Consider the following 25,645-nt stretch of genomic DNA (forward strand, 5'->3'; position numbering starts at 1 on the left):
GCAATGAGCTGGCCAGGTCCCAGGATAACCAAGCAGAACCCAGAAAGGTTAGCACTTACTGGAGCCTGTCCCACCACAACGACCCTAAGCATCTACTCCTTGGGTGTGAGAAACTCTACCTCACTAGGTAGCAAACCACAGGCCAGCCCTGAGGTCACCAGCCCATTTCAACAGCTTCCTCCCAGTTTCCAGGCCTGACACCACCCTTCCCAGGTACCCACAGAGAGGAAGGAGGGAGGAGGGAGGAAGGGAGGAACCGGGACCTGGGAGCCGGAGTGGGAGGGGTCAGGTGTCAGGTGCTGCAGGAGGCTGGGCCCCCCACCCCGGCGAACCAGAGGTGGGGGAAACCATCTCCCAGAGCGCCCCTCGCCTCTCTCTGTGCCTGGCAGCAAACCCATCCAGCCGTCTCTTAAGGGCAGGAAGCTGAGAGGACTTTGTGCAGGAATCCCAGGCTCACTTCAAGGTGCAATTCCTGGACTGTAGGCAGGCGGCCCTGGAAGTGGGAGGGGAGAGTCCTAGTCTGGAAATTGCTGCTCTGTGGGGCTGAGAACGGCCCCCAGACTTTGCCAGAGGACCTGGGTTTCAGTTGCTGGATGGAGCAGCAAGTGGTGGGGTCTGCCAGTGTGGTCCTGGGCAAGGCTCTGTCCCTCTAGGCCTGGGTTCCTGTGGAACAAGTCCCCACCCCTGGGGCTTCATGGACAGGGGGAGGACTCATCTCTGGGGGCCTCTGGATTTGTTCAGGGTCGACCAAGAAGCCATCTACTCCTCCCCCACCAGTGGTCCCCCTAAGCCTGTGCCCACGATCACATTCCAAATTTCTCTCCACACACTGAGGTTTCTTTTTAACCAATTCATGACGGTTCAGTTCTTTTCATCTTCACCTAGGCCAGTGGCCCCCTCCTCAGTTTAGTTCAGTTCAGTCGGTCAGTAGTGTCCAACTCTTTGCGACCCTAGGGACTGCAGCACGCCAGGCCTCCCTGTTCATCACCAACTCCTGGAGTTTACTCAGACTCACGTCCATTGAGTCAGTGATGCCATCCAACCATCTCATCCTCTGTCGTCCCCTTCTCTCCTACCTTCAATCTTTCCCAGCATCAGGGTCTTTTCCAATGAGTCTCCCATCAGGTGGCCAAAATATTGGAGTTTCAGCTTTAGTATCAGTCCTTCCAATGAATATTCAGGACTGATTTCCTTTAGGATGGACTGACTGAATCTCCTTGCAGCCTAAGGGACTCTCGAGGGTCTTCTCCAACACCACAGTTCAAAAGCATCAATTCTTCAGCGCTCAGCTTTCTTTATAGTCCAACTCTCACATCCATACATGACCACTGGAAAAACCACAGCTTTGACTAGGGGCCATTTTGGGAGTTTATGGTGCATGGTCCTCAAGAGGAGGGATGGGGTGGGTAGGGGAGACACAAATGTCTAGTGCTGCACAGGGCAATGGCTTATTTACTCTTTCTGTGTGAAAACCAGCTTACAGAGAGTCTCTGAGACATAAGCTTAACTCAGTTTTACATAAAACAGAAGTTTCTGCACTCTTTTAATATCTATTGAATTTTCCAGGAGAGAAGATAGTTCTTAATTGTTTCAAAAAAATTTTGCTCAGAGTTTTGCCAAAAATTTCTCACAGCGTCAGCAAACTGTGTCCCTGGCGACGGCGCCACACTCAGACTTTGAGTCACGTACACCTGGCCTGTCGGGTCGGGGGTCACAGGGCTTCCGCTAGAGGTGCAAGCATCCATCCACCCCACAGTGTCTGTCGGCTTGCCCCAACATTTACATATTCAAATAGATACATTGTGATAAGTTACGTTTCCTTTTTCTCTAAAATTAGAGTTATGGAATTATATCGATTTTGAGAATGCACGCAGGTGGATAGATTATGATGATATCGTGCACATTTCAACCGGTAGGACGGTAGAGGGCATGTTGCAAAAATCTTTTGTAAGAAGGGGTGCTGCATGTGGCAGGGCGGGGACATCAGCCCTAATCACTGCAGGAGAATGACTTGGTTTCCTTCCCTTTCTTCTCTTGGTTTACACTTTCAGGCTTATCATGAGAGCTCTGTGGTAGTTCTGCGTATATGTCTTGCACAGAAATCTCTTTCTTAGAATTAAGGCAGGATCAAGGGATAAAAAGCAAGGAGACGAACAGAAGTTTCCACCTGGCTTCTTAAGTTCTGGCAGAAGTCAGAGAGCCAGGGAAAGGCTTGGAGTCCCAAACCCCAGGCTGTCCTGACTCCTAACGTGGCCCAAACTGTCTGTGTCAACCACCGATGTGTTCCTGGGAGGGAATTTCCCAATGGGCAGGCTGGGCGCAGCAGAGGTGTGGCTGCATGCCACAGGACCCCGGTGTCCTCCCTCCTCAAGCCAGCCGCCTCCACTTCTCCCACTCAATAATTCACATATTCTGGGTTTCCCCCACCCCCGCCCAGACCACACCATAATCATAGAATCAGCGACTGTCACCACTCAAAGGGACTTCAAAGGTCTCCTTCAGTCCCAGGCACTTGAAGTAACACAATCTCTAACCTGTACCCCGTTCTCAGCAGGTGCCAAACGATACACTGGATACACTCGTACCAGTTTCCTTAATGCTCACAGAGATCCCACAAGGTAGGTACGAGTACTGCCCCATTTTACAGATTGAGGGAACTACGGAGACACACAGAGGTTAGTAAGCCATTTGCCCAGCGTCAGCCGGCGGGTCACCGGCAGAGCTGGGACCAGAACCGTGTTGGCTGGCGGCAGAGCCCTGCCTGTCTGATGAGCCTCCAAGGCCTGAAAGTCTCATCAAGTTCCACGGGCATCAGAACTCCCTCTCAGGCCTCTTCTGCCTCCTAGCACCACTGAGACTGGAGAGAGAATGGAGTTTGTACACTCAGCCTCCTGCACCTCCCAGAGCCAGGATCCCAGCCTCCCTCCGCAGTGCCTGCTCCAAGAGCCCGCGGCTGAACGATGCTTTGGAAACCTAGCTCCTTTCTGTGGGCCTTGCGGGGTGGGTGCAGGTCTGTGGGTACAAATACTACCAAGAAATCATGATCAGTGGTGGGACGGCCAGGTGAGGTCTCAGGAACACACAGAATAACCAACTCGTCATTTTCCAGGAGAGGGAGTAGGGGGACCCACTCCTGACGCTTCGCTGGGCTCCCAGCACTGACCGCCCCTTCTGCTGCAGCTCCAGGGGGCCCTCCACTGCCACTGGTGGACCCGGCCACCGCCCGAGATCCAACCACATCCAACCGCATCCGAGCGAGCCCCCCACCAACCAGTGGCGAGCGACTCTCCACTAGGGGCTGGGGCTGGGATTAAGTTGCAAAAGGCTTGAGAGATTGGGAATGACAAAGGGGGCTTGGAGACTAATTAGGAGCAGCAATGAAAGCTTAATTCATAAAAGCAAACATTTTCCATCCATCAACCTGCAACCAGTTAAGGGCAACGTTTGAAAGAAATCTGTGCGTGGGGAAGGGAGCCAACAGGAACAGGAAATGTTTGAAAGAATGTAAACTATTTCAGTTTCATAAAAAAGTAACAAGTAAACAGTTATTACATGCAAATAATGCCCTGGTTTTAATTAATGCTGAAAAGTCAAAATATGTTTGACATTTGTATGTATACATTGAACGGCTGGAGAGGAAAAAATGGTGCCCAGATGCCTGTTTCCGAGCTGGGCTGGCGGCTCAGAGGGAACTAAAACCTTAAGAAGGTCTTGTTTATTGGTGATGAAAAGTACAATTCTGCCTCAGCCTCTGTGTAGACTGGAAGCAGAGGGAACCTAGCTAGCTTTCTTAACAAGCTGGAGGGGTCGGCTGGTTGCCTGGGAAGGACACTCCCCGCCTTTCGCTTTTCCGCAGCCTGGTCTTAAAGGGCCAGTAAGCCCTCAAGTCTCCATTTCACCCCAGCCGGGGTTCTAGGATTTCTCAACCCAGAAGTGAGGATGGGGTTTCAGGTCCCAGCCGTCTCCCACTCAACAGCCCCTGGCGGCAGCCACAGTGGCGTCTGGTCCTGCCTTCCCTCATAATGCCCGAGGAAGATCAGATAGGTAGGGTGGCACACCACCTTGTTTCTAGAGTAGGAGATGGCAGCCTTCAAGCTCTGCTTTCCAGCACCCAGCATCCTGCACTGCATTCGTTTTTTTTCTTTTCTAAACCACCTTAAGGTTCAAAGGGGCTGGCGAAACTGTGGCTTCGGGAGACCACAGCTGGGGAGAGGCAGCCTCAAAGTGTGGGGGAGACTCCACCCCAGTGGAGAGAGTGGTTGGGGTGTTCGAGGCCCCAAAGACCAAGGATTTGTCTAAACCAGCTGCTAAGTAACGCGCTGCGCCGTAAAAGACCCAAGAAGCCCCATTTTGAGCTTGTTGGTCCGTGATCTCCCAGCATCTTTTGTGAGACTGAAGTGCTTAATCGGGAAAGAAGGGAGACGCGGAAGGCTTCACAAGTTAGTAAACCTCAGAAACGGGAAGAAATTTGTGTCTTTTCTGGCTAAGGATCCTAACTTTCTCCATGTCCTCAAAAGGGTCTGAAACACCTTAAGGGGTTCCAAACTGCTGTTTTCGACAGAGCTGGGCCTGGAGACCTGTTTAGAGGGCTTCCGCAAGAACCCCAAAGCCCCGTTCTCAGCTTCCTTCCCTGCGCCTCTGCCATCGCCAAAGTCACCCTTCCGCTCACCTCGCCCACTGCGGCCCACGAAGCGGAGGTCGTTGAACCTGGCCACCTGGTTCTTCATGACAGCCGAGGCGTTGCGCAGCTCAGCCGAGTAGTTCTCGTCGTTGCCCGCCATCACTGTCACCACCGTTCCATCTGGCACGTCCCCCAGCGCCACTACCTGAGGGTAAGGGGGCAGGGGGACAGCTTAGGCAGGTAGGGGAGGCCAGCGGAAGAAGGGGTGGGGCAGGGTCAGCAGCTCCCCTACGCGGCCCAGGCGCAATGCGGATTTTTCAAATGCAGGGGTGGAGAAGAGGCTTAAAAACAATAGACACTTGCGCCCCCACCCCCAATATCACAAAAATCAGAAGGCAAAAATCTCTACTTTCCACACCCAAATCCTACATCAACTGGTTAAGTCACGTCCTGAAGAACTGATCCTTTCAATGCAATGAAACCTAAGTGAAAGCAGGGAATGAGCACAGAACTATGTCCTGGGGTGCAGTTCCTCTCTTCCCTTCGGCTTGAGAAAAAGAGGAATCAACACGCTCCTAGCAACCGAGTCTCTGAGTGAGAATAATATCAACAATAAGGGGACTGCTCCCCCACATTCAATTAATGCAAGAGCCCTTTGGGGTATGAAATGGGGCCCCGAAATGCGGCCCAGGCCCAGTTTATCTGCCTCTGCAGAGCCTGAATTCGTTATGCAGGGAAAATGCAAAACGCAAAACAAACTGCTGTTTTGAGAGGGGCTGCCCAGAAACCCCCTTTAAAGTGAGAGAGGGGCTTCTGATAGCAGGAGGATGCACCTGCTGGGGAATTTCAAAATGAAGGTGGAGATGATCCCCTAATACAGTCTTCCCCACCCCCGGCCCCAAGGAGTGTGGAAAGACAGATGCCTTTTGCAAAGGAAATCAGACTGCAAAGGCAGTCACAGCCATTTAAACGTGGCCACCGCGTGCAGGGACTAGGGATCCAGATGGTAAAAATTTCAAGGAGAAAATGTTTGGGGTCTGATTAAAAAGGCCAGATTTCCTGTCAACATCCTGTCTTCTTTTAATTTCAAAGATTCCTTTTAAGCTCCAAGTGACAGTAAAACCTCCGATCTGAGGATTAAAGTCACACGGGCCTCCCCCCTCCCCCTCCTCCCCGGGAGATTTTCCCCACTTGTATTTTAAGATGTCACCCGGGAGACCTCAAAGAGCCACTCATCCCTTTTTCCAATTTGGAGTCGTCTTAATGGGACCGAAGACGGCCTCGGCTGCCAGGAGCCGCTGTTTCCAGCCACCTCGGGCACCCGCCACCCCCAGCCGCTGGCCCTTCCTGCGTTGCCCTTTCTCACGGCAGCTGTGAGAGGTTTAGGGGAAAACCAAGGCGTTTTCGTTTCATCTCGCTGCCCCCTTAAAAAAATAAAAATGAAACAGTCGCCTACTCCCCAGCAAAGAGAAAAAAGCTCCTCGGGATGGCTACCAGGGGCTGCCAGGGGTGGGAGCGCACCCTCCCCGCCCCCATCTCGGTCTGACATTCGGGATCCCGGCCAGCAATCGTTTAGGGTTCAGGGCCCCCCATCCCGGCCTGGAGCCTCCCGATATAAACTTTCAGAAGCCAGGGGTTGACGGTGTGAGCAGGAAGTGTTTTCTGAGAGCCGTGCAGGAGGAGGGGTGTGGGCAGGGGAGGGGAGGCCCTCTCCCACCCTCCGCACCCCGCCTCTGGGGTCCTCGCCCGGGTCCCAGGGCTCCTCTCTGCCCCGCTCGCTGCCCGCAGGGCTGTATCCGAGGGATCCGGGCTGGGGAAGAGCGAAACCCCATCCGCCCGTTTCCGCATCAACGGTCTCTCCGCAGGGCCCCCCTTCCCCACCACCCCAAGACCGAAGGTGGCAAAACCCTTAAAAAGTCATCCGTGCCGGGTGCATTCTGGAGTGTACGCCCAAGTCCCCGGGTGGAGCGCGCAAAAGCTCCGGGGGGCCCGGCGGCTGGGCTCTCACTGCGGGGGTCTCTCGGGCGCCTCCCTTCCCCTCCCTTTTCCGGGGCTTTGGCTCCGGCAGCGGAGACGCCCGGAGCTGCCGGGCCGGTGTCCTCCCGCCCGGGGGTGGGGGGCCACCCCCGCACTCACCTTGAAGGCGACGGGCAGCGTCTTGTTGCAGCGCCAGTGCGAGGGCAGTACGGAGCAGAGGAAGTTGGGGCTGTCTGTGCGCACGAGCTCGCCCGCGTGGTCCGCCAGCACGTCCACCATCGAGCGCACCTCGGGCCGGGCGCGCCCGCCGGGGCCCACGGCCGCCTGCGCCGTCAGCGCGCCGCTGTTCTCGCCCATCTTGCCGCCGCCGCCGCCGCCGCCGCCGCCGCAGGGGAAGGCCGTGGAGGGAGGTGTGAAGCGGCGGCTGGTGCTCGGGTCTACAGGAATACGCATAACAGCGGCCGTCAGGGCGCCGGGCGGGCGGCGGCGGCGGCTCGGCTCCCCCGGGGGCGGCCGGCGCGGGCGCCTCTCCTCCGCCGCCGCCGCTGCTGCCGCCGCTGCGAGAAGCGGGAAAGCAGAAGCGGCCGGGCTGGGGCCTCAGGTCGCCGGGGCGTGGGGTGGGGTGGGGTGGCGGGGGGCGGCGCCCGGGGCCGCCCGCCGCGAGGCCTCCCCGCCCCGCCGACGGCCGCGCCGCTGGCCCGGCCCGCTAGCCCCGCATCTTGGGCGTGTAGCGCGGCCCCGCGTGCGGCCGCTCCTCGCGGCGGTCCCGGCGGCCTCGCTCCGGCTGCGGCGGGGCCGCCGCCCGCCCGCCGCCCGCAGCCCGCCGCCCGCTCGCGGCCGCCCCACCGACTGGGCGGCCGCAGCCCCAGAACAAAATCCTCGAGAACCGAGTGGCCGCGCCGCCGCCGCCGCCGCCCGCGCGGGGTTAGTACCCCCGGGGGCCCGCGAGGGCGGGGCCGGCCCGAGCGACGCGTCGCGCAGCCAATGGGAGCCCCCATCGCGGGCACCTCGGCTGCGCTCGCCCGGGAGGAACGGGGGCCGCCGAAAGCCGCCCCACGGGGAGGGGCGGAAGGCTCCGCCCGGGGAGGGCGCCCCCCGCGACTCCCTGCGCGACAGCCCTGGGCTCCTCCAGAGTTCTGGGGAGCTGGAGCCGAGGCTGAGAATTTGTTTAAAACGTCTAGTCCTTCCAGCCGCTGCCCCCCCCTCCCCGCCCGGCTTCTTCGGGCGCCCTTCCCGGCCTCCGGCAGCCAGGCCTCCCCAGCTCCAGCTGCTTTCGGCCTGTGAAGCTTGCACCCCCCATCCCCCAGATGGGGACTGCGGGGGGGGTCCCTCAAGGCCGGTAACACTGAGCGGGTAGCGGCCCCAGAGTGCTTTTCCCCTGCCCCTACCTGTCCCGCAAATTATTTTGACCCCAGAACCTCCACCGCACACGAGATGACGCTCACCAGCTAGAGGCCTCTGCAGCACCGAGCCCTGCGCAAGTTTCCTCCCGGCCCGGGGCCAGAGAGAAGGGTGTCTCCTCCGTGCCCGCATCGGCGTGGGGGCGAGTAACGCCATTCCTCTCCGCTCTCCCCTCCAAAAATGACTTTCAGGATCGCGCAGGCCTCGCTGCGTCGTCGGCCTATGGCTCTTTGAAAAACACGACGGTGCCTGAAAAACGCGAGCGTTTCCACCCCCTCATCGCTCCCCTAACCCCCGCCGCGGGCGTGTAAACGCCGTCCTGCTTCGTAGGAGAGGACCAGAGTTCGTGATGAGAAGGAAACCGTGCAGAGAACGCGCGGGAAAGGCTGCAAAGACTAAGGGCCCCGGCTTCCAAAGCAGGGAATTCTCACCCACCCGGTGGATGCAAACTGGCCCACGCGGGTCCAAGCCCACGTCTCCCCGGGCAGTGCGCTCGGCCCTGCGGCAGGAACTCAGATAGCTCTGCCGGGGTACTTTCTGCTCGCCGGCCCGGGGTCCTCGCTCCTTCTCCCCTCTCCCGACCGCGTGGCCCAACCGCTCCCGGAGGCAATACAGGCAAACGAACCCCTCTCCAGCCTCTTACGCCGGGATAGCGGGCCTGGGGACAGGCTACACAGAGGAGGAGGACTAGAAAGATAAAGCCCCCATTCGCTCTGGATTATCGCCCCAGATGGACGCCCTAGAGTCTGGGAAACGAACGCGTGCCGAGTCTGCCCGCCGTTTTGGAGATCGGGTTGGATATTCGTTGTTTCCGGCCTTGGACAGGTGCAAAACGACGGATTCCAAGCCTCGGGAGCGGAGATGCATAGGATCCGAAGGCAGCAGCAAGATCTCGCCCTGGATCTGACCCACCGCGGGCCACTTAGTCTTTGCCAAACGAAATCAAGCCCCGCCCGTATCGGGTCTAGGATGGACCGGCCCAGACCCAACCTCTACCACCTGGAGAGCTGATCCCCAGCCCTGTCAGAGCCAGTCCCCCTCAGACCATTTAGAGAGCGGGGACAAGGAAGGTACCCCGTTGGACCTTTTCATAGAGCCTGCACGTCGGAGTAGCAGACCGCGGGAGGGGCCTGCATACTCTGGGAAGTGCTGGCACGCCCTGCAGAACTGGAGGAAATCGAGGAACGGGGCCTTGGGGCCTCCGGCCTCTGGGAGCTACCGCTGCAAAGGCCCACCTTGTCCTGTCCAGGTAGAGCCCGGGGCCAGGAAGGGCGGGTGACTCTGTGCTGCCCTGGAGCGGCTTTGGGGTCAGGACCTGCTGCATCTGGGGTTTGTAAATTCGATTTGTTGAGTGGTTTTGGTTTGCAGCCGTCCCCTTCCTGGTCTCTCCGCTTGATTTCTCCCTCTCGTCCTACGGCCGGTTTACAAATGGGTTTCCTGAGGATAGGACTCCTGTGGGGCCTGGCACCCGGCCAAAGGGCCCGCACGGCTCCAGCCCAAGAGAAAGGCGCTCGCTGCTGGTGGGCGCCAGAACCAGAGAACCTGGGTTTGTAGACGATTGGGTCCCCAGCTGGAGGTCTCCGGGGCCGCGGGGCAAGGAGCAGTCCCGGGACCCACCGCTAGTTGACGCCTGCACTCTGCCAACCGCAGAGGTTCTGGGCACACATGTGCACCAGGCGCCACTGGCCGGCTCCTACAAGCCGCCCTTCCTGGAGAGACCTCCCGTCCAATTCCTCACCATCTGTGTGGCCACGTAGCGGACAAATCAGTGGCTCTGTGGTAGATCGAAGGCTGCCCTCCCCGCCCCCCATGGACGTGGACTCTCTGTGCCTTATCTCAGAGCCCGGAGGGTTCTGGCACCCTCTGACTCCCTGCAGAACGTTCTCTCTGGTAGACATGCACAGTCTTGTCCTGTTCTCGGGGAACCCGGGAGGAGGAGCACACGCAAAGGAGCAGACCAGCTCGGTCCCAATTTCAGCCTAAGACCCACCCATTTTTGTCCCCACCCCAGACTGACAGACCTAGCATCACAACTCTCTCCTCTCCCCACCCCTTCTCTCCCCATTTTCAAAAGACAGCTTCAATTGGAAATCTACTCCCCACCCCTGGGGCCCACAGATATCTCTCCCTTCCCCATGTTGTGGGGACAGGGATCCCTTCTTCTTCTCTGGGACCCATGACAGCCACTGTTGAACAGCCCCCATCTAAGGGCATGCCAGGTTGTCTGCAACAGGGAGAGGAAGCCAGGAGGTCTGGACCTACCTTGGCCCAGAGCTGGGTAAACAGAAATAGAACCTGGGGCCTCGCAGAGTCTGGGTTCTGGGAGACACTCCTTGCACCAGGGGGAGGGAGTCAGAATGATCCCATGTTGGGCGCCCCCTCCTGCTGCTGGAGGGCGTTTAGGAGGGCGCTTCAGCTGCTTTCCTGGTAGTGAGGTGCCTGCAAGTGTCTCCCCTCCCACCAGAGGGCTTCTGAGAGCGAGTCTGATTCCCAGGGAGCCCCAGTGCCTGGGGAGGGGTGAAAGCTCTGGAAAACCTTCTAAGAGGTCCAGTGGCTGCGGAAGGAGCTTGGGTCTGCGGTTCCCCTGCCTGAATTTTTCCACCACCTACCATGATCTGGGGTAAATTGCTTAAAACTCTCCGCCTCATCTGTTTCTTCTGTGAAGTGGGAGTAATAACAGTGGTCTCTTAGAATCATGCGTGAAGTGCTTGGCACACGCCTGGCACGTAGGTGGTGCTCCATCCATGCGAGCTGGTACTGTTATGCTCAAACATAAGTCCTGATCACCCCTTGTCCAGGGCCTTTGGCAAGTCCCTTCCCCTCTCTGGGCCTCACATTTTCCGTTTGTGAAATATCCAGTCCTCACATTTAAAGTTTGCCGGAGTCAGAGCCTGGTCCCTGGTTTTCCTGGGAGCGGGGGAGGTCCCTGGGGGAGCTAAGGACTGTCTGCGACCTGCCTCCAGGCAGAGGCAGCTTGCAGGAGGGTTTTCAGCCACCACCAGAGGACTGCCCATGCCTTGATCTTGAGGACTCACCTTCCCCCGGACTCCCAGACCCTCCTTCGGGAAACCCACCAGTCCCGCCCCGTACCTCCCCACAGGCAGACACTTTCCTAACTTGAAACTTGCCTCAGCCCCCTCTCCCTCCCCAGGAGTGGTTTTTCCCTTTATTCGAAGCGTCTCTCCCAGGAGCCCTAGTCCAGTGAATAACAGAGGACTGTCAGCCAGAAGCTGATGATTTCTCCCAGCCTGGCTTCCACACTTCACTCCAGAGGGACCCATGGGGACCCTGTTTCATGCCTCGTGCCCTGGAACTCCAGGAGGGACGTTCCCGTGCCTCACTTTGCCTCCGTCTCCTCTGCTGTGAACGGAGGTTGTTTTGATTCTTCCATCTCACAACCTGAAGGGGTTGCTTCACCTATCAGATATACCATCAGTTGTTCTATGTGCAAGAGTAAGAAAGCAGTTGTTGCTAATTAAACTAGGGCTTGTCTGCATCCTTATTTCAGATACATGCATTTACACGTGTAAGTTTTATTATTAACATATATGCTATATGGTGGTGGGGGTAGCTCAGTCGTGTCCAACTCTTGTGACCCCATGGATTGTAGCCTGCCAGGCTCCTCTGTCCATGGGGTTTCACAGGCAAGAACACCGAAGTGGGTTGCCATTTCCTGTTCCAGGGGATCTTCCTGACCCAAGGATCGAACCCACATCTCTTGCATTGCAGGCGGATTCTTTACCACTGAGCCACCAGGGAAGCCCCCGTATATGCTACATATGTATTATATATTAAAATGTGTGTGTGTTCAGTCTCTCAATCATGTCCAAATCTTTGCGACCCCATGGACTGCAGCCTGCCAGTCTCCTCTGTCCGTGGGGATTCTCCCTTCGAGAATACTGAAGTGGGTTGTCATGCCCTCCTCCAGGGGATCTTCCCGACCTGGGGATTAAACCCCTGTTTCTTGCACTGGCAGGCAGATTCTTTAGTGCTGAGCTTCCCACTAGCCCATGGTCATCTATAAAGCAGAAATAATTCTGGCAGAGCTCTTTGGTCTATGATGAATAATTACCCTAATTGATTAGACTCCTGCTGTGTGCTGGGGGTGCTACCTCAGTTATCAGTAACCCTCATGATGTTTCCGCAGGGTTGAGATTTTGTCTTCTCCATTTTACAGGTGGGGAAGTTGAGGTTCAGACAGTAAATAACTTATTTCCTCTGGGTCTCAGAACCTGAGAGGTTCAAACAAGAAGGTCTTGAGGGCCCTTCTTTGTTGTTGTTTTTGTGAGATCTTAGTTCCCTGACCAGGGATTGAACCCGGGGCCACTGCCAAGTCCTAACCACTAGACTACCAGGGAAGTGCTTCAAAGGCCCTTCTTCTAACATGACTTCTTGGTGCAGAGCTGGGCTCTGTCTCCGTTCTGCTGGCTGGTCACAGGGCCTTCCTCCATCCACAGCAATGGGGCCAAGCGACCCGCTATTGGACCCATCAAATCAGAGGACTCTTCTGTTGGGGGCAGGGGAGAGTCCGGTATCTTGCAGCCCAAGAGGGCTTCTGGGAAGAGCATGGCCTTCCACTAGTCCCAGCATGGGGCTTCAGCTCTGGCAGTCAGGGAGGGAAAGGACTCTCTGAGTGGCTGTTTCCTCTTGCAGAGTAGAAGAAAGATAGGAGAGTTTCCAGGTTCAACATGTCTCCAAACCTTAAGCAGGTGGCAAGAATGGGATTCCAAGAAATCGGTATTCCAAACCAATTTGGGGGATAGGATTGCAACCACATGATTAAATTTCTGAACATTATTCATCATTACTGATGGCAGTTAAGTTCATTTGTGCCTCCCAGTACTTTTATGGGAGAGGTACAGTTATCACCCCCTTTTACAGGTGAGAAAACCAAAGACAGAGAGGCCAGCTAAGTTGCCCAAGGACACACAGCTGGGAGACTGTGGAGCTCAGATTCCAACCAGGCATACTGGCTGCAGAGCCCACGTTCCTGACTACCACACTCTGTTCTCATGGACCAGAATCAGATGCTTGAAGTTACAGTCATGGAATAGAATTAGAATCCTGGCATGAGAATTGTGGGCAGGATTCAGGATTTTATAATGTCAGACTCCACAGGGTTCTGAGATAGCATATCCAAATCTCCCATTTATCAAGGGGCAGAACGAAGGCCTGGGGAGGGGAAGGGTCTCGATCAAGGTCACAGCCTAGGCCAAGAGCAGAGCCTTGGACCCCCTCCCACCGCCCCCCACTGACTCTGGTCCAGGGCAGTTTCCTCTCCGCGGCAGGCCCTCCTGCCCCCCCCCCCCACTGCGCCCCGCTCCCCGCCCACCCAGTGGCTCCCGGGCCCAGCCAGTCCCATTAGGGATTTTCCACCTCCCCAAAAAGGTTCTAATGACTGTCAGTCCTTGTGAAGCCTTAATTAATCTCAGAGGCCGATGGCTCTGAGGAGACCGGGGGCTTTGGCCTTACGCAGATGAAGATTACGGCTCCATTTCATGTGGTGGTGGAGGAACGCCTCAGACATTCCTGCCAGCAATAAAAGCCACATGGCTTTCCAGCGTCGCCCTTGGAAAAGAAAAAAAAAAAAAAAAGCACAGCCCTTTGCGGAAAGAAATCAACTATGTGCTGTATGCATGGCATGAGATAAAAACGGGGTAGGACGAGGTGGAGAACAGTTGGTCTTTCATGCCGCCTCCGACGGCCACCAAGTATGGCAGGGCCCAGTGGTCGTGATCCCAGCTGCAGGCCCGGGGAGAGGGATTGGCCCTCCGCGTGTTGGTGGAAGCTGGGGTGTCAGGGTCTCAGCCCCTCAACCTGAACCAAGTCTGAGCCACGCCAGATGTCCCCACAGACGGGGCCAGCTTCCCGGGCCCGTGAGCCGTGCAGTCGCACAGAAGGGCCTTGCCCTTGGCTTCCTGCTCTGCCATCCCTGCCTTGACATTTCTTCATTACTTTTTGAACAAGGGGCCTGTTTTTTCATTTTGCAATGATATGACCGGTCCTGCCCACAGGTCCTCCCATCAGCCAATTGCCACAGGTCTCCTGGCCCCTTCCATGGGTCCAGGCCTAGGGAGAGTGTTTTCTGAGCACCTGCATTGTCTGAGATGAACTTCAGAACAACTTTCTGAATTCGGCACATGTGGAAAACTGAGGCTCAGAGAGGTTTGCATGCAGCCAGGAAGCCTAGTTCGGGAATCAGGTCCCTCTGACGCCAAAGCCAGCGTCTGAACCACTCCCCTTTCTGCAGTCTTTTAAGTTCACCACACCCAGTGGGGATGGTATTACACATGGGCAGGTTTTTTTATTCTCCCAAAACAGAAGGGAAACTGAGGCCAGACCAGTGAAGGGACTCATGGTCATACCCAGTCAGTGGCGAGTGGGGCCCTCTCTCCCAGGCTGGGTAGCAATGGACTTGGGCCTAGACCCTTACGACTTGGTGGGGGCGGGTGTCCCAGTTTTATAGCTGTTTGTTCCACTTTTAAGTTTATTAGGTCTTCTATGTGGGTCATTGCCTTAAGTCTGGCCTGGGATGCAGTGGGAGTCCTGGCCCCAGTTCTCCGTTTTAAACGTCTGGAAGCCCTTCTTTGTGACTGGCCTCCTCCACTCTTTCATGCCCCAGTCTTCCTCTGCTGCCCTCGTCGGTTGGGGAAGCAGTTGTGCCTTGCACCTCGATAAACTCAGACCCATACTCCATGATTCGGAAAGTTGCGGCTGAATGGAGCCTAACTGTGGTCATGACTTATGACCTGGCTCTAGCCCCTTATTCCTTGCTGGTGTCCCCAGGCAAGTTCCTTCCCTCTCTGGGCCTCCAACAAACCCCATCAGGGAGAGAAATGCATTGGCACACACTTGATCCCCAGGAGGACTGTCCGTCTTCAGTGTTCTAGAATCCATGTTAATCTGCAACTGGGAGCACTGAAGCCCAGGCAAGGTCAGGGACTTGTTCAAGGTCACACAGGCAGCTGGACCCAACTCTGAGGCACTGGGAGGAGTTGAGGCCTGGCTGTGGAAGTTTCTATTTGTTCTTAGTCGAGGGGCATTGACTCTCTAGGTGGTTTGTGAGCCCAGAGCTTTCAGACACATCCCCAGAATGTGCTAACCTCCTTCCCAGAATGAGACATTCCTCGGGAGCTAGAGAGTTCCCCATTGTGGGAGGTATTCAAGCTGAGGTCAGGATATTGTGGTGGGAATATGTGTTGGATGGGACTGGAAGCTGGACCAGGTGCCAATGTCCAGCCTAGCTTGGCTCATAGTAAGCACTTATTGAAGAAATGAGAGGATGAAACCAAAGTTTCATTTGTGACCTGACAGTTAGTGACACAGTGCCTACCAACTCTGAGTTCTCACCCTGGCGTTTTTACCTGCTAATGTGTGACCTTGGGCCTTCTCAAGCCTCAGTCTCCTCATCTGTAAATTAGGGAGAATTGACCATCTTCTCAGGTGGCACAGTGGTAAAGAAATCGCCTGCCAGTGCAGGAGATGCAAAAGACACAGGCTTGATCCCTGGGTTGGGAAGATCCCTACTTGCTCCAATATTATTGCCTGAAAAATTCCATGGACAGATGAGCCTGGCTGGCTACAGTCCAGCGGGGGTTGCAAAGAGTCAGACATGACTGAGCACACGTGCACGACCATCTTCCGTGGTTTCCCCACAAGTAAACTTTAGTAGTTCAATGGCTCACATCCTTCATTTCTGCCTTTCAGTTTATTCCAAAGTATCTACTCATAAATGGACAATGACATTGAAAGCAAAAAGTGTGTGAACAAGATGATGGTTAGCACAAACACCAGGAGAGTGGGTCCTCCATCTGATCATGGCAGCAGGAAAGGAGAAGGAGGGATGTGATTGGGGAGGGGGTGTTGGTGGGAGCCCTAAGGCCCACTTAGTGGGGTTTTTAAAAAGATGGGTGGTAGGTTTATGGGTCTCTATTTTATTATTATAACTTAAATAATATTTATATATACTCCCTGTTACTATATTATGCAGTAAAGAAAAGCAAGAGATAAAAAATATTTATAAAGCTCTTCCTCCCTGAAACTTCTGAAAAAAGAATAGACAAAAATTCTTAAATTTGCATAGAGTTGCAGAATTATCCATGTTGCATCAAAATTGGGACATGTTAGAATGGCTGCTATCCAAAAGTCTACATGCAATAAATGCTGGAGAGGGTGTGGAGAGAAGGGAACCCTCTTACACTGTTGGTGGGAATGCAAACTAGTACAGCCACTATGGAGAACAGTGTGGAGATTCCTCAAAAAACTGGAAATAGAACTGCCATATGATCCAGCAATCGCACTCCTGGGCATACACACCGAGGAAACCAGAATTGAAAGAGACACATGTACTCCAATGTTCATCGCAGCACTGTTTATAATAGCCAGGACATGGAAGCAACCTAGATGTCCATCTGCAGACTAATGGATAAGAAAGCTTTGGTACATATACACAATGGAGTATTACTCAGCCATTAAAAAGAATGCATTTGAATCAGTTCTAATGAGGTGGATGAAACTGGAGCCTATTATACAGAGTGAAGTAAGCCAGAAAGAAAAACACCAATACAGTATACTAACACATATATATGGAATTTAGAAAGATACAAATGATAACCCTGTATATGAGACAGGAAAAGAGACACAGATGTATAGAACAGTCTTTGGGACTCTGTGGGAGAGGGTGAGGGTGGGATGATTTGGGAGAATGGCATTGAAACATGTTTATGTTGTCATATGTGAAACGAATCACCAGTTCAGGGTCGATGCCTGTTACAGGATGCTCGGGGCTGGTGTGCGGGGATGACCCACAGGGAGGATAAAGGGAGGAGGGATGTGGGAGGGGGGTTCAAGAGGGGGAACTCATGTACACCCGGGGCGGATTCATGTCAATGTATGGCAAAAACAACCAATATAATATTGTAAAATTTAAAAAAAAAAGATTCCATAAAAAATTAAAAAAAAATCACTGCAAAAAAAAAAAAAAAACGAAAACAAAATTGGGACATGTTTATTCTTGGCGAAATCACTCTTTCAACCAGATTGTCCTGTCTACTAGCTCACTCAGCTGAATCATCTGGTGGACTTGAAGCCATCCTTATTGTGACAACCCCACCATGCTAAGAATTTCAGTGTATCTAGCCCCTGCTAAACTCTTGCCTGGAAAATCCCATGGATGGAGGAGCCTGGAAGGCTGCAGTCCATAGGATCGCTGAGGATCGGATACGACTGAGCGACTTCACTTTCACTTTTCACTTTCATGCATTGGAGAAGGAAATGGCAACCCACTCCAGTGTTCTTGCCTGGAGAATCCCAGGGACAGGGGAGCCTGGTGGGCTGCCATCTATGGGGTCGCACAGAGTCGGACACGACTGAAGCAACTTAACAGCAGCAGCAGTAGCCCCTGCTAAGCATGGTCCCTACCGAGCTCATTAGACCTTACCAGTAGCCCTCCAGGTACCTGTCATTGGGCATTCTTTACAGGTGAGGGACTGAAGTGCATTGAATAAGTCTCCTGGAGACAGTTAGGAAGGGGTGGAGCTGGGATTTGAACCAAGGTCTGTTGATGCTGAAATTGTGCATTGCTGTATGCAGCAGCCTCATCCCAGGGGCCCGGCCCCTCTTTTACAATAACTAATGCTATTCACACTTTACTTATATCATATCATTTATCCTTACAGCCACCTTATGTGTTGCATGCACAAGTGCTAAGTTGCTTCAGTTGTGTCAGACTCTTTGAGATCCCATGGACTGTAGCCCGCTCGGCTCCTCTGTCCACGGGATTCTCCAGGCAAGGATATTGGAGTGGGTTGCCCTGCTGTCCTCCAGAGGATCTTCCCGACCCAGGGATTGAACCTGGGCCTCTGCGTCTTCTTCATTGGCAGGTGGGTTCTTTACCACTAGTGCTGCCTAGGAAGCCCACCTTGTGTGTTAGGCAACCTTACTGTTACTTCCATTATGCCACTAGGAAAACTGAGACACAGAAAGGTTAATAACTGGCTTCGGTTCACACCCTGGGTGAAGGTCAGAGCTGAGCTTTTGAACCTTGGCAACCTGAGCCGCCCTGCCTGGCCTACAGAGAGCACAGATACCAGAGACGCAAGACAGAGCTGTGGCCTGGGCTCCACAGATGACCCCCAGGAGCAAAAGGCCAGCAGGGGTGGATGAACGGGGTGAGGCCAGAGTGATGCTGTGCGTGCGTGCTCAGTCACTGCAGTCCTGTCTGACTCTGTGTGACCCCATGGAATGCAGCCCGCCAGGCTCCTGTGTCCATGGGATTCTCCAGGCAAGAATACTGGAGTGGGTTGCCATGCGCTCCTCCCGGGGATCTTCCCGACCCAGGGATTGAACCCACGTCTCTTATGTCTCCTGCTCTGGCAGGTGGATTTTCTTTACCACCCGCGCCAGCTGAGAAGCCTAGTGGGTGGGTCACTAATTCCCTAGATGGGGTGGGGTGGCTGTCAGTGAAAGTCTCTTGGAGGAGGTGACATCTGAGCCAAGACCTGAGGCTGAAGGACTCAGGATGGAGGAAGGGAGCGGGGACTGATGTGAGGGCCCGCGGCGCGCGGGAACCCACTGCTCCCATCTGCCTTCTCCCGCCTGTTCTGCACCGGGAGTGTCCATGACTCTGAATCTCGCGTCTCCCTTTTTGCTTCTCCCACACGTGGGAGAGGCACGTGGGGCGTGAATCTAAGTAGCCCAACCTGCCACTGAAGAAACTGAGCTGGAGCTGGGAGGGGCTCACGCAGGACTCCTTCAAGCCCGTCCCCAACCTGGTGCGCCTCGGGCCAGCCCCCACCGTCCAGCATGTTCTAAAACCTCCAAGTCCAGGCAGGCAGCAGCCAGAGCGGAGTCCGGCCCTGGGCACAGCTCCTCAGGGGTCATGGGGCTGGAAACGTGGGCCGCTGGGCAGGGCCTGGGAGGGGCGGTGCTGGGCGCTCTCCCCAAGCGGGGGTCCCGAGCGGAAGGCGCCCGGCCCTGATTGGAACAAGGTGCCGGGCCTGGGAGCCCAGCCGGGCTCCATTGATCTTGCCCGGTGTTCCAGCCACCGGGCGGGGCCAGCGCCGGGCAGGCTGCCGGTTTTCCCAGGTGTGGGGACACCCTGGGGGAATGGTCTCTCATGTGGTGTGGGGTAGGCCTGCCACCCAGCACGTGGGGGAGGCCAGGGCGTTAGGGGCATGCTGGCAGTGTGTGTGTAGGGGGGGACTTGGAATCCCACAGCTGGCCAGTGTCAGGCTCCTGGCGACAGGGTCTCGGACTCCAGGCTCCGAGACTCCAAGAATGTCAGAATCTTTGTCACCGGGACGCACAGTTTTTAAGTGCTCACTCTGTGCCAGGCACAGTCCTGAGCACTTGGTACAGTTTAACTCCTGGCATCATCCCTCTGCCCAGGAGGCTGGGTTCTATGATCACCCCACTTTCAGGCAGGGAGACTGAGGTTCAGCAGGGTTCAGTAACCTGCCTAAGGTCACACTATTACGAGGCTTTTGTCCTGGAATATAAGATCCCTAGAATCAGAGAAAGGGTCTTAGAGTATGGGAATCACAGCCGGTCAACATAGGAAGGAATTCCAGGTGGCGCAAGTGGTCAAGAATCTGCCTGCCAGTGCAGGAGACACAGAGATGAGGGTTCGATCCCTGGGTTGAGAAGATCCCCTGCAGGAGGAAATGGCAACCCATTCCAGTATCCTTGCCTGGGAAATCCCATGGGCAGAGGAGCCTGGTGGGGTACAGTCGATGGGGTCGCGGAGAGTCAGACGCAACTGAACACACACAGTGTTGGGAAGACCTTGAAGATCCTTAAGTCTAATTCATTGGAGCCCCTTTTCCTTCTCAGCTTGCAGTACCTCGGAGGGCAGTTTGGCCTTTGGTATGAGTCGGTGTTAGCAGAACAGGATGGTCTTGGGGGCAGGGGTTGAAGGCAGATGAGGGCAGGGAGTGGAGAGGGGCATCACTGATTCTGCCTTTCCAGTCAGCCCTGTAGGGTTCTTCATGACCACGCCCACCTTCCATCTGTCTGCCATCTCTTTCCACTCTCCCCTTCCCTCATCCCACTCCAGCCATACTGGCCTTTTCGCTGGTCCTCAAACACAGTCATGTCCCCACCACAGTGCCTTTGCACATGCTGTTCCCTCTGCCTGGAAAGTCTTTCCATTCAGTCCACATGGCTCAACTCCCCACCTCAGTCAGGTCCCTGACACCCCAGTGAAAGGCCTGCTTGGAGCCCCAGCAGCAGGCAGAGTAATGGCCCCCAAAGATGCCCATATGCCAGCCCCTGAAACTGAATACATTACTTCATGTGGCAAAAGGAACTTTGTAGATATGGTGAAGGTTTAGGACTTTGACACGAGGAGATTATTCTGGATTATCTGATGGGCCCAATACATCACAAGGGTCCCTACAAGTGGAAGAGGGAGGCAGAAGAGGACAGTCAGCAGGAGATTTGATCTGGAAAACTGGGGAACCAGAGAGATGATGGCATGAGAAAGACTTGGCCCAGCACTGCTGGCCGTGAAGCAGGAGAGGGTCACTAGTCAAGGAAAGCAGATGGCTTTTAGAAGCTGGGCAAGATGAGGAAGTGGGTTCTCATTCTCCCGGAGCCCCAGAAAGAAGCACAACCCTGCCAACACCTTACTCTTAGTGAAACTCATGCAGGCTTTCTGACCCCCAGATTTGTATGATAATAAATGTCTGTTGCTTTAAACTACTGCATTGGCGGTGCTTTGTTACAGCAAATCTTTTTCCCTTTGGTTTCACATCCCCAGTTAGACTTGCCAGATTTAGCAAATAAAAATACAGAATACTCAGTTAAATTGAATTTCAGATAAACAAGAAACACTTTTTCAGTATAAACTTGTCCCAGCAAGTGCAATCATTCATTGTTTATCTGAAATTCGACGGACTTGGGTATCCTGTATTTTGTCTGGTAACTCTATTCCCAGTGATTAAAAAAAGGCTGAGGGTCATACTAGGATCTCAATAAGTATCTGTTGAATGACTGAAATAAATACATGAATGAACAAATGTTAAATTTTAAATTAAAAATCCTTTTGGCTTCCAGAATGCATGCAGGGTATATAACAACCAATCATGAAAGCAAACAGTTTCATTCAGTTCAGTTCAGTTCAGTCGCTCAGTCGTGTCCGACTCTTTGCGACCCCATGAATCATAGCATGCCAGCTTCCCTGTCTATCACCAACTCCTGGAGTTCACTCAAACTCATGTCCATCGAGTCGGTGATGCCATCCAGCCATCTCATTCTCTGTCGTCCCCGTCTCCTCCCACCCCCAATCCCTCCTAGCATCATTACCCTTCCTGTAAACCAAAAATCATTCTGAGTGCCTTACAATTGCTAATTTAGTTAGTTCTTGCAGAAACCCAATGAGGTCATTAGCCCATTTTACAGATGAGGAAACTGAGGCCCTGGAGGTTCAGGAACTTTTTCAGTCACACAGCCTGCAGAGCCAAGCAATTCAGGGCCCTTGAATTCCCTCACAGAACATTCTAGCTTTATCTCCTGATACACCTTCCCACACATAGCAGATTCTTTCTCTCTAACAGCCCATGGTGCTTTGTGAGGGGTGGCTTCCTGCTTTTCTCTGACTGCAGAACCCTTTCTCATACATCAAAGCCTGGTCCTAATTCCCTTTCATTGTGAGACTGTCTCTGATGCTCCCAGCAGGACTTGTCCCCTCCTCTGAATGCATTATAAGGACTTGCTTTTGTGTCTTTACTCTCCCAGACTGTGACCACCCTGAGGACAGAGCTGAGTACTTTCAGCTCTTTGGCCCAGGAACTTAGAACTGAGCCTTCCTCTAGAGGGCTTTCTGGGAGCATTTGAGGACAAATGAATGACTCAATGAGCGCACATCTGTCTCACTCTGGGCCTCAGTTTTAGAGTCTGTGAAAGGGGAAGAACAATCTCTAACCTCTACACCCCCATCTCTGGAAGCAAAGCACATTTTTTTCTAATTAGAAGGATAATACACTCTCATTAAAGAAAAATTGGAAAATAATGAAATTATGCACAAGAAAATTAAAACCATCCATAATCCTGCCACCCAGAACAATTGTTAATATTTTGGTTTTCGGCCTTCTGGTATTCTCACTGTATGTATAGATTTAATTTCTTCTCTCCTCCCTCTTTCTTTTCTGACGGTGGGAACCTATATTCCCTGTTTTGAACCTGGTTTTGAAACTCACCAAGCTGCAGTGTGCATTTCCTCATGTTATTAATCCTCTCCTCAACTGTGGGGGACGTGCCTGCGCTGACTGGGCATGGTGGGGGTAAGAGTGTGGACAGACTCCCATCTCTGGCTGGACCACCAGGGTGCTCCCTTGTGGTCCGCCCTTGGGGGTGTTTCCAGATTTCAGTTATGAAGAGAACACTGCCTGGAATACCCCGGTGTGGACGCCGTAGGCGTGTTCCTGGGTCCTCCCTTGGGGAGTGTTCCAAGACTGGGAAGCCCACGTGGACGCTGTTGTGCCCTCAACACCGCCTGCCCCCTGCTCCCCAGCCCCACGCCTACCACTGGCCTTGGCAGGAAACCCTGGGGATCGTTTGACCTCCTCGGAGGAGCGGCCCCATCTGCATCCAAGGCCTCTCTGGTTCCATCCAGGCTGAAGATACTCATGCACTCAGCTACTTGCCCACGTTATGGCCTAAGGCTCATGACTTCCATCTCAGACACTGGGTTCCAAATGCAGCAGCCTGAGGCATCTCTGAGGGTGCTCCCGGGCCCAGGCCTGCGTGTCCATCAGGCGTGTTAATAACTCAGTGACTGAATTCACGCAGCAGGCCCTGTGCTTTCCTGTGCACCCCTACAGTTCTCCTTAGCGGTTGGGATGACTGTCTCCCATCTTACAGATGAGATCCCCGAGGGCCTAAGAACTAAGTGGCTTGTGGAAGTCACAGAGCAAGGAAACAGGGCATCTGGGGTTCAGCTCCGGTTGGCCTGACTCAGTATAAAGCTGACTCTTCTGCCTCACCCTGCAGAGGCTGCACCCCTGTAGACCACTGGTTCTGCCCAAAAGAGCTGTGAGCCTTGTAATCTGGGGCTGCAAAGACCCAGCGCCACTGCCCCTTCTAGCTGTCTGATGGGGCACTGTCCCAGCATAACTGGGAAGCCAGGAGGGAGCTTTGGTCTACAAGCTGGGTGGGCCAGATCCTGCCCCCTGTCCTGGCGCATGCGTGTGCCCTCACCCTCTCCATCTGTGATATGGGAGAGCAGGGACTCAGAGGACAGCCTCCTGGGCGTGTGGCCTCTCTGAGCCCAGCAGTGGTGATAACTCAGCGCTGAGTCAAAGGGAGAGAGAACTTTGTCAGACAGGCCACGTCATCATAGGCAGCCAAGCCTGGTCCTCGGGGGATTGGAGTAGGCAAGTCTCTGTCCTAGGTCAGGCTGGGGGGACCTGACAGGCCCAGATGGAACCTCCCCCCTCCAGCCCCGGCAGATGGGAGGCTATTTTTTAACCAACCCCACAGGAAGAAGAGGCCAAAAATGAGCTCGGTGGGGGTTAACCCAGGTCCCTGGGGACCCCTCCTATTTGCATCCTCTTCTCCTGCAGCAGCCAGGGAGCTAAGTGGACTTCACCTGGAGCTCCCTGGAGCCTTCCAAAGGCTGCTGGATCTGGAAGGTCCCCGCGTGGTCCCCATGAGATAGGAGGGGAAACCAAAGCCCAGAGGGGTTGGACCGGGCCTGCCTTCCTCACTGCCTCTCTGCCATGTGCTTCCACCTCCTCTGCCTCTACCTTTCTGGGGTGACCCAGGGCGGGGCCTTCCTGCATGGCCCGTTTCCCCACTTGTAAGGTCCCTTCTGGGCATCTCTGAAGCATCTCCCAGCTGGAGAACCTCCTTCTGAGCTAGGGCCTCCACTCTGGCCCATCTGACCTGGGTTTCCTAAAGGCCTTATCCCTCTCGAAGCATCAGCCACATGGACACGGCCCAGTGGCAGGTGTCTGGGGATGCCCCCCGCATCAGGAAGAAGATGAACTTCCTGGCCCGAGAAGCAGGGACCAGACTTGGTAGGGGCAAAGCTGCTTCCCCTGCGGTCTCCCTCAGACCACACCACCAGATGTCCCCGAGTCCCTGCAGGCAGGGGTTCCTGAAAAGTCGGGTGTCTGTCACAGTGGGTGCAGCCTCTGATGTGTGTTTGCCTCTGTGAGTGGGGGTGGGGGGAGCATGGGGGTTGGTGGGCACACAGCCCAGGGGCCTAACATAGAGGGGGGACCGGATTTTGGCTGCTGAACTGGGGCAGCTTGTGACGGTGGCCCGACCACACCCACAGCTCCTACCCAGAGCCCTGGACTGGAGCTGGGGTAACCTGAAGGTGGGAGGCATGTGGGTGTGTGGGGGGGTGCCTGAAGGGCAGGAGTGCAGGTAGGGAGGGGCACAAATGAGGGAGGGGGTACGTGTGAGGAAGGTGTGCCCGTTGGGGATGGATCTCGGAGAACAGCGGCATCTGTGGGAGAGGGTTACTTGTGAGGGAGGGGTGCATGTGGGTGAAGGCACAGCCCCCAAATGCCATCAGGGCCCCCAGGATCTGGGACCCCAGTGAATGCTTGCAGGGAGCTGACTCTGACTTCAGTTCAGTTCAGTTCAGTTCAGTCGCTCAGTCGTGTCCGACTCTCCGCGACCCCATGAATCACAGCACGCCAGGCCTCCCTGTCCATCACCAACTCCCGGAGTTCACTCAAACTCATGTCCACAGAGTCGGTGATGCCATCCAGCCATCTCATTCTCCGTCGTCCCCTTCTCCTCCCGCCCCCTCCTTCTTATTGTCTGTTTCAAACAATACTGTTAATAAATAGCATTAATTGGGTTGGTCGCTCGTGCTCAAATTGCTCAGTTGTGTCTGACTCTTTGTGACCCCGTGGACTGTAGCCCGCCAGGCTCCTCTGTCCATGGGATTCTCCAGGCAAGAATACTGGAGTGGGTTGCCAGGCCCTCCTCCAGGGGATCTTCCTGACCCAGGGATTGAACATGCGTCTCCTGCATTGGCAGGCAGAGTCTTTCCCACTGAGCAACTGGGGAAGTCGCTCAGTGGTGTCCAACTCTTTGCAGCACCATGGACTGTGTAACCCACCAAGATCCTCAGTCCATGGAATTCTCTAGGTAAGAATGCTGGAGTGGGTTGCAGTCCCTTCTCCAGAGGATCTTCCAGACCCAGGGATTGAACCCAAGTCTTCTGCATCGCAGGCAGATTCTTTACTGTCTGAGCAACATTAATTGAGTGCCTTATATAACACACCCCTGTCCCCATGATACAAGTAATATGAGTGCAATGAAAACCTTGGAGAAATACAGAAAAATCACCTAAAAAATGTTAAAACTGGAAATCTTAGCATCAGAGTAAATACCATACATCTTTGAGGAGGAAGGAGTTGGCAGAGCTTTTTAATATAATCATCTTAGTTCTCACACCCTGAGCATTTCACTGGGGGTGCGGGCAGAGCTAAGCACTTGAAATATTATCTTGGTTAATTCTCTGAACTGTTATTTTCCTCCTTGTCCAGATGAGGAAACTGTGTGAAAGGGAAGTTAAATATATCCCATGGGGAGTAAGTAGCAGAGCTAGGATTCAGACCCAGGGCTGGCTAATTTGAAAGTGCCGATCATCGCAGGGTTGGGATCCAGGGCTTGGCTCCCCTG

The 25,645-nt window shown here is 54.5% G+C and overlaps 1 protein-coding gene across 3 annotated transcripts in view; it reads right to left on the bottom strand.

Moving 5' to 3' along the window:
• The window catches only part of RUNX3 (RUNX family transcription factor 3), a 65,053-nt gene that overhangs the window by 24,716 nt on the left and 14,692 nt on the right, over positions 1–25,645 (bottom strand). For 2 of the 3 annotated variants that reach the window (XM_088843600.1, XM_088843596.1), the window contains 2 exons: positions 6,758–7,035; positions 4,670–4,826 (listed from right to left, as the gene is read on the bottom strand). In XM_088843600.1, the coding sequence (XP_088699726.1) occupies positions 4,670–4,826; positions 6,758–7,035 (435 nt within the window). Of the gene's footprint in view, positions 1–4,669; positions 4,827–6,757; positions 7,036–8,043; positions 8,171–25,645 lie in introns of those variants that run through there. The other variant, XM_088843595.1, reaches the window with a different exon arrangement.

The sequence above is a fragment of the Moschus berezovskii genome, chromosome 2 (assembly GCF_049115385.1).
Source record: "Moschus berezovskii isolate FMDL1 chromosome 2, NW_MosBer_1.0, whole genome shotgun sequence".
Taxonomy (NCBI): domain Eukaryota; kingdom Metazoa; phylum Chordata; class Mammalia; order Artiodactyla; family Moschidae; genus Moschus; species Moschus berezovskii.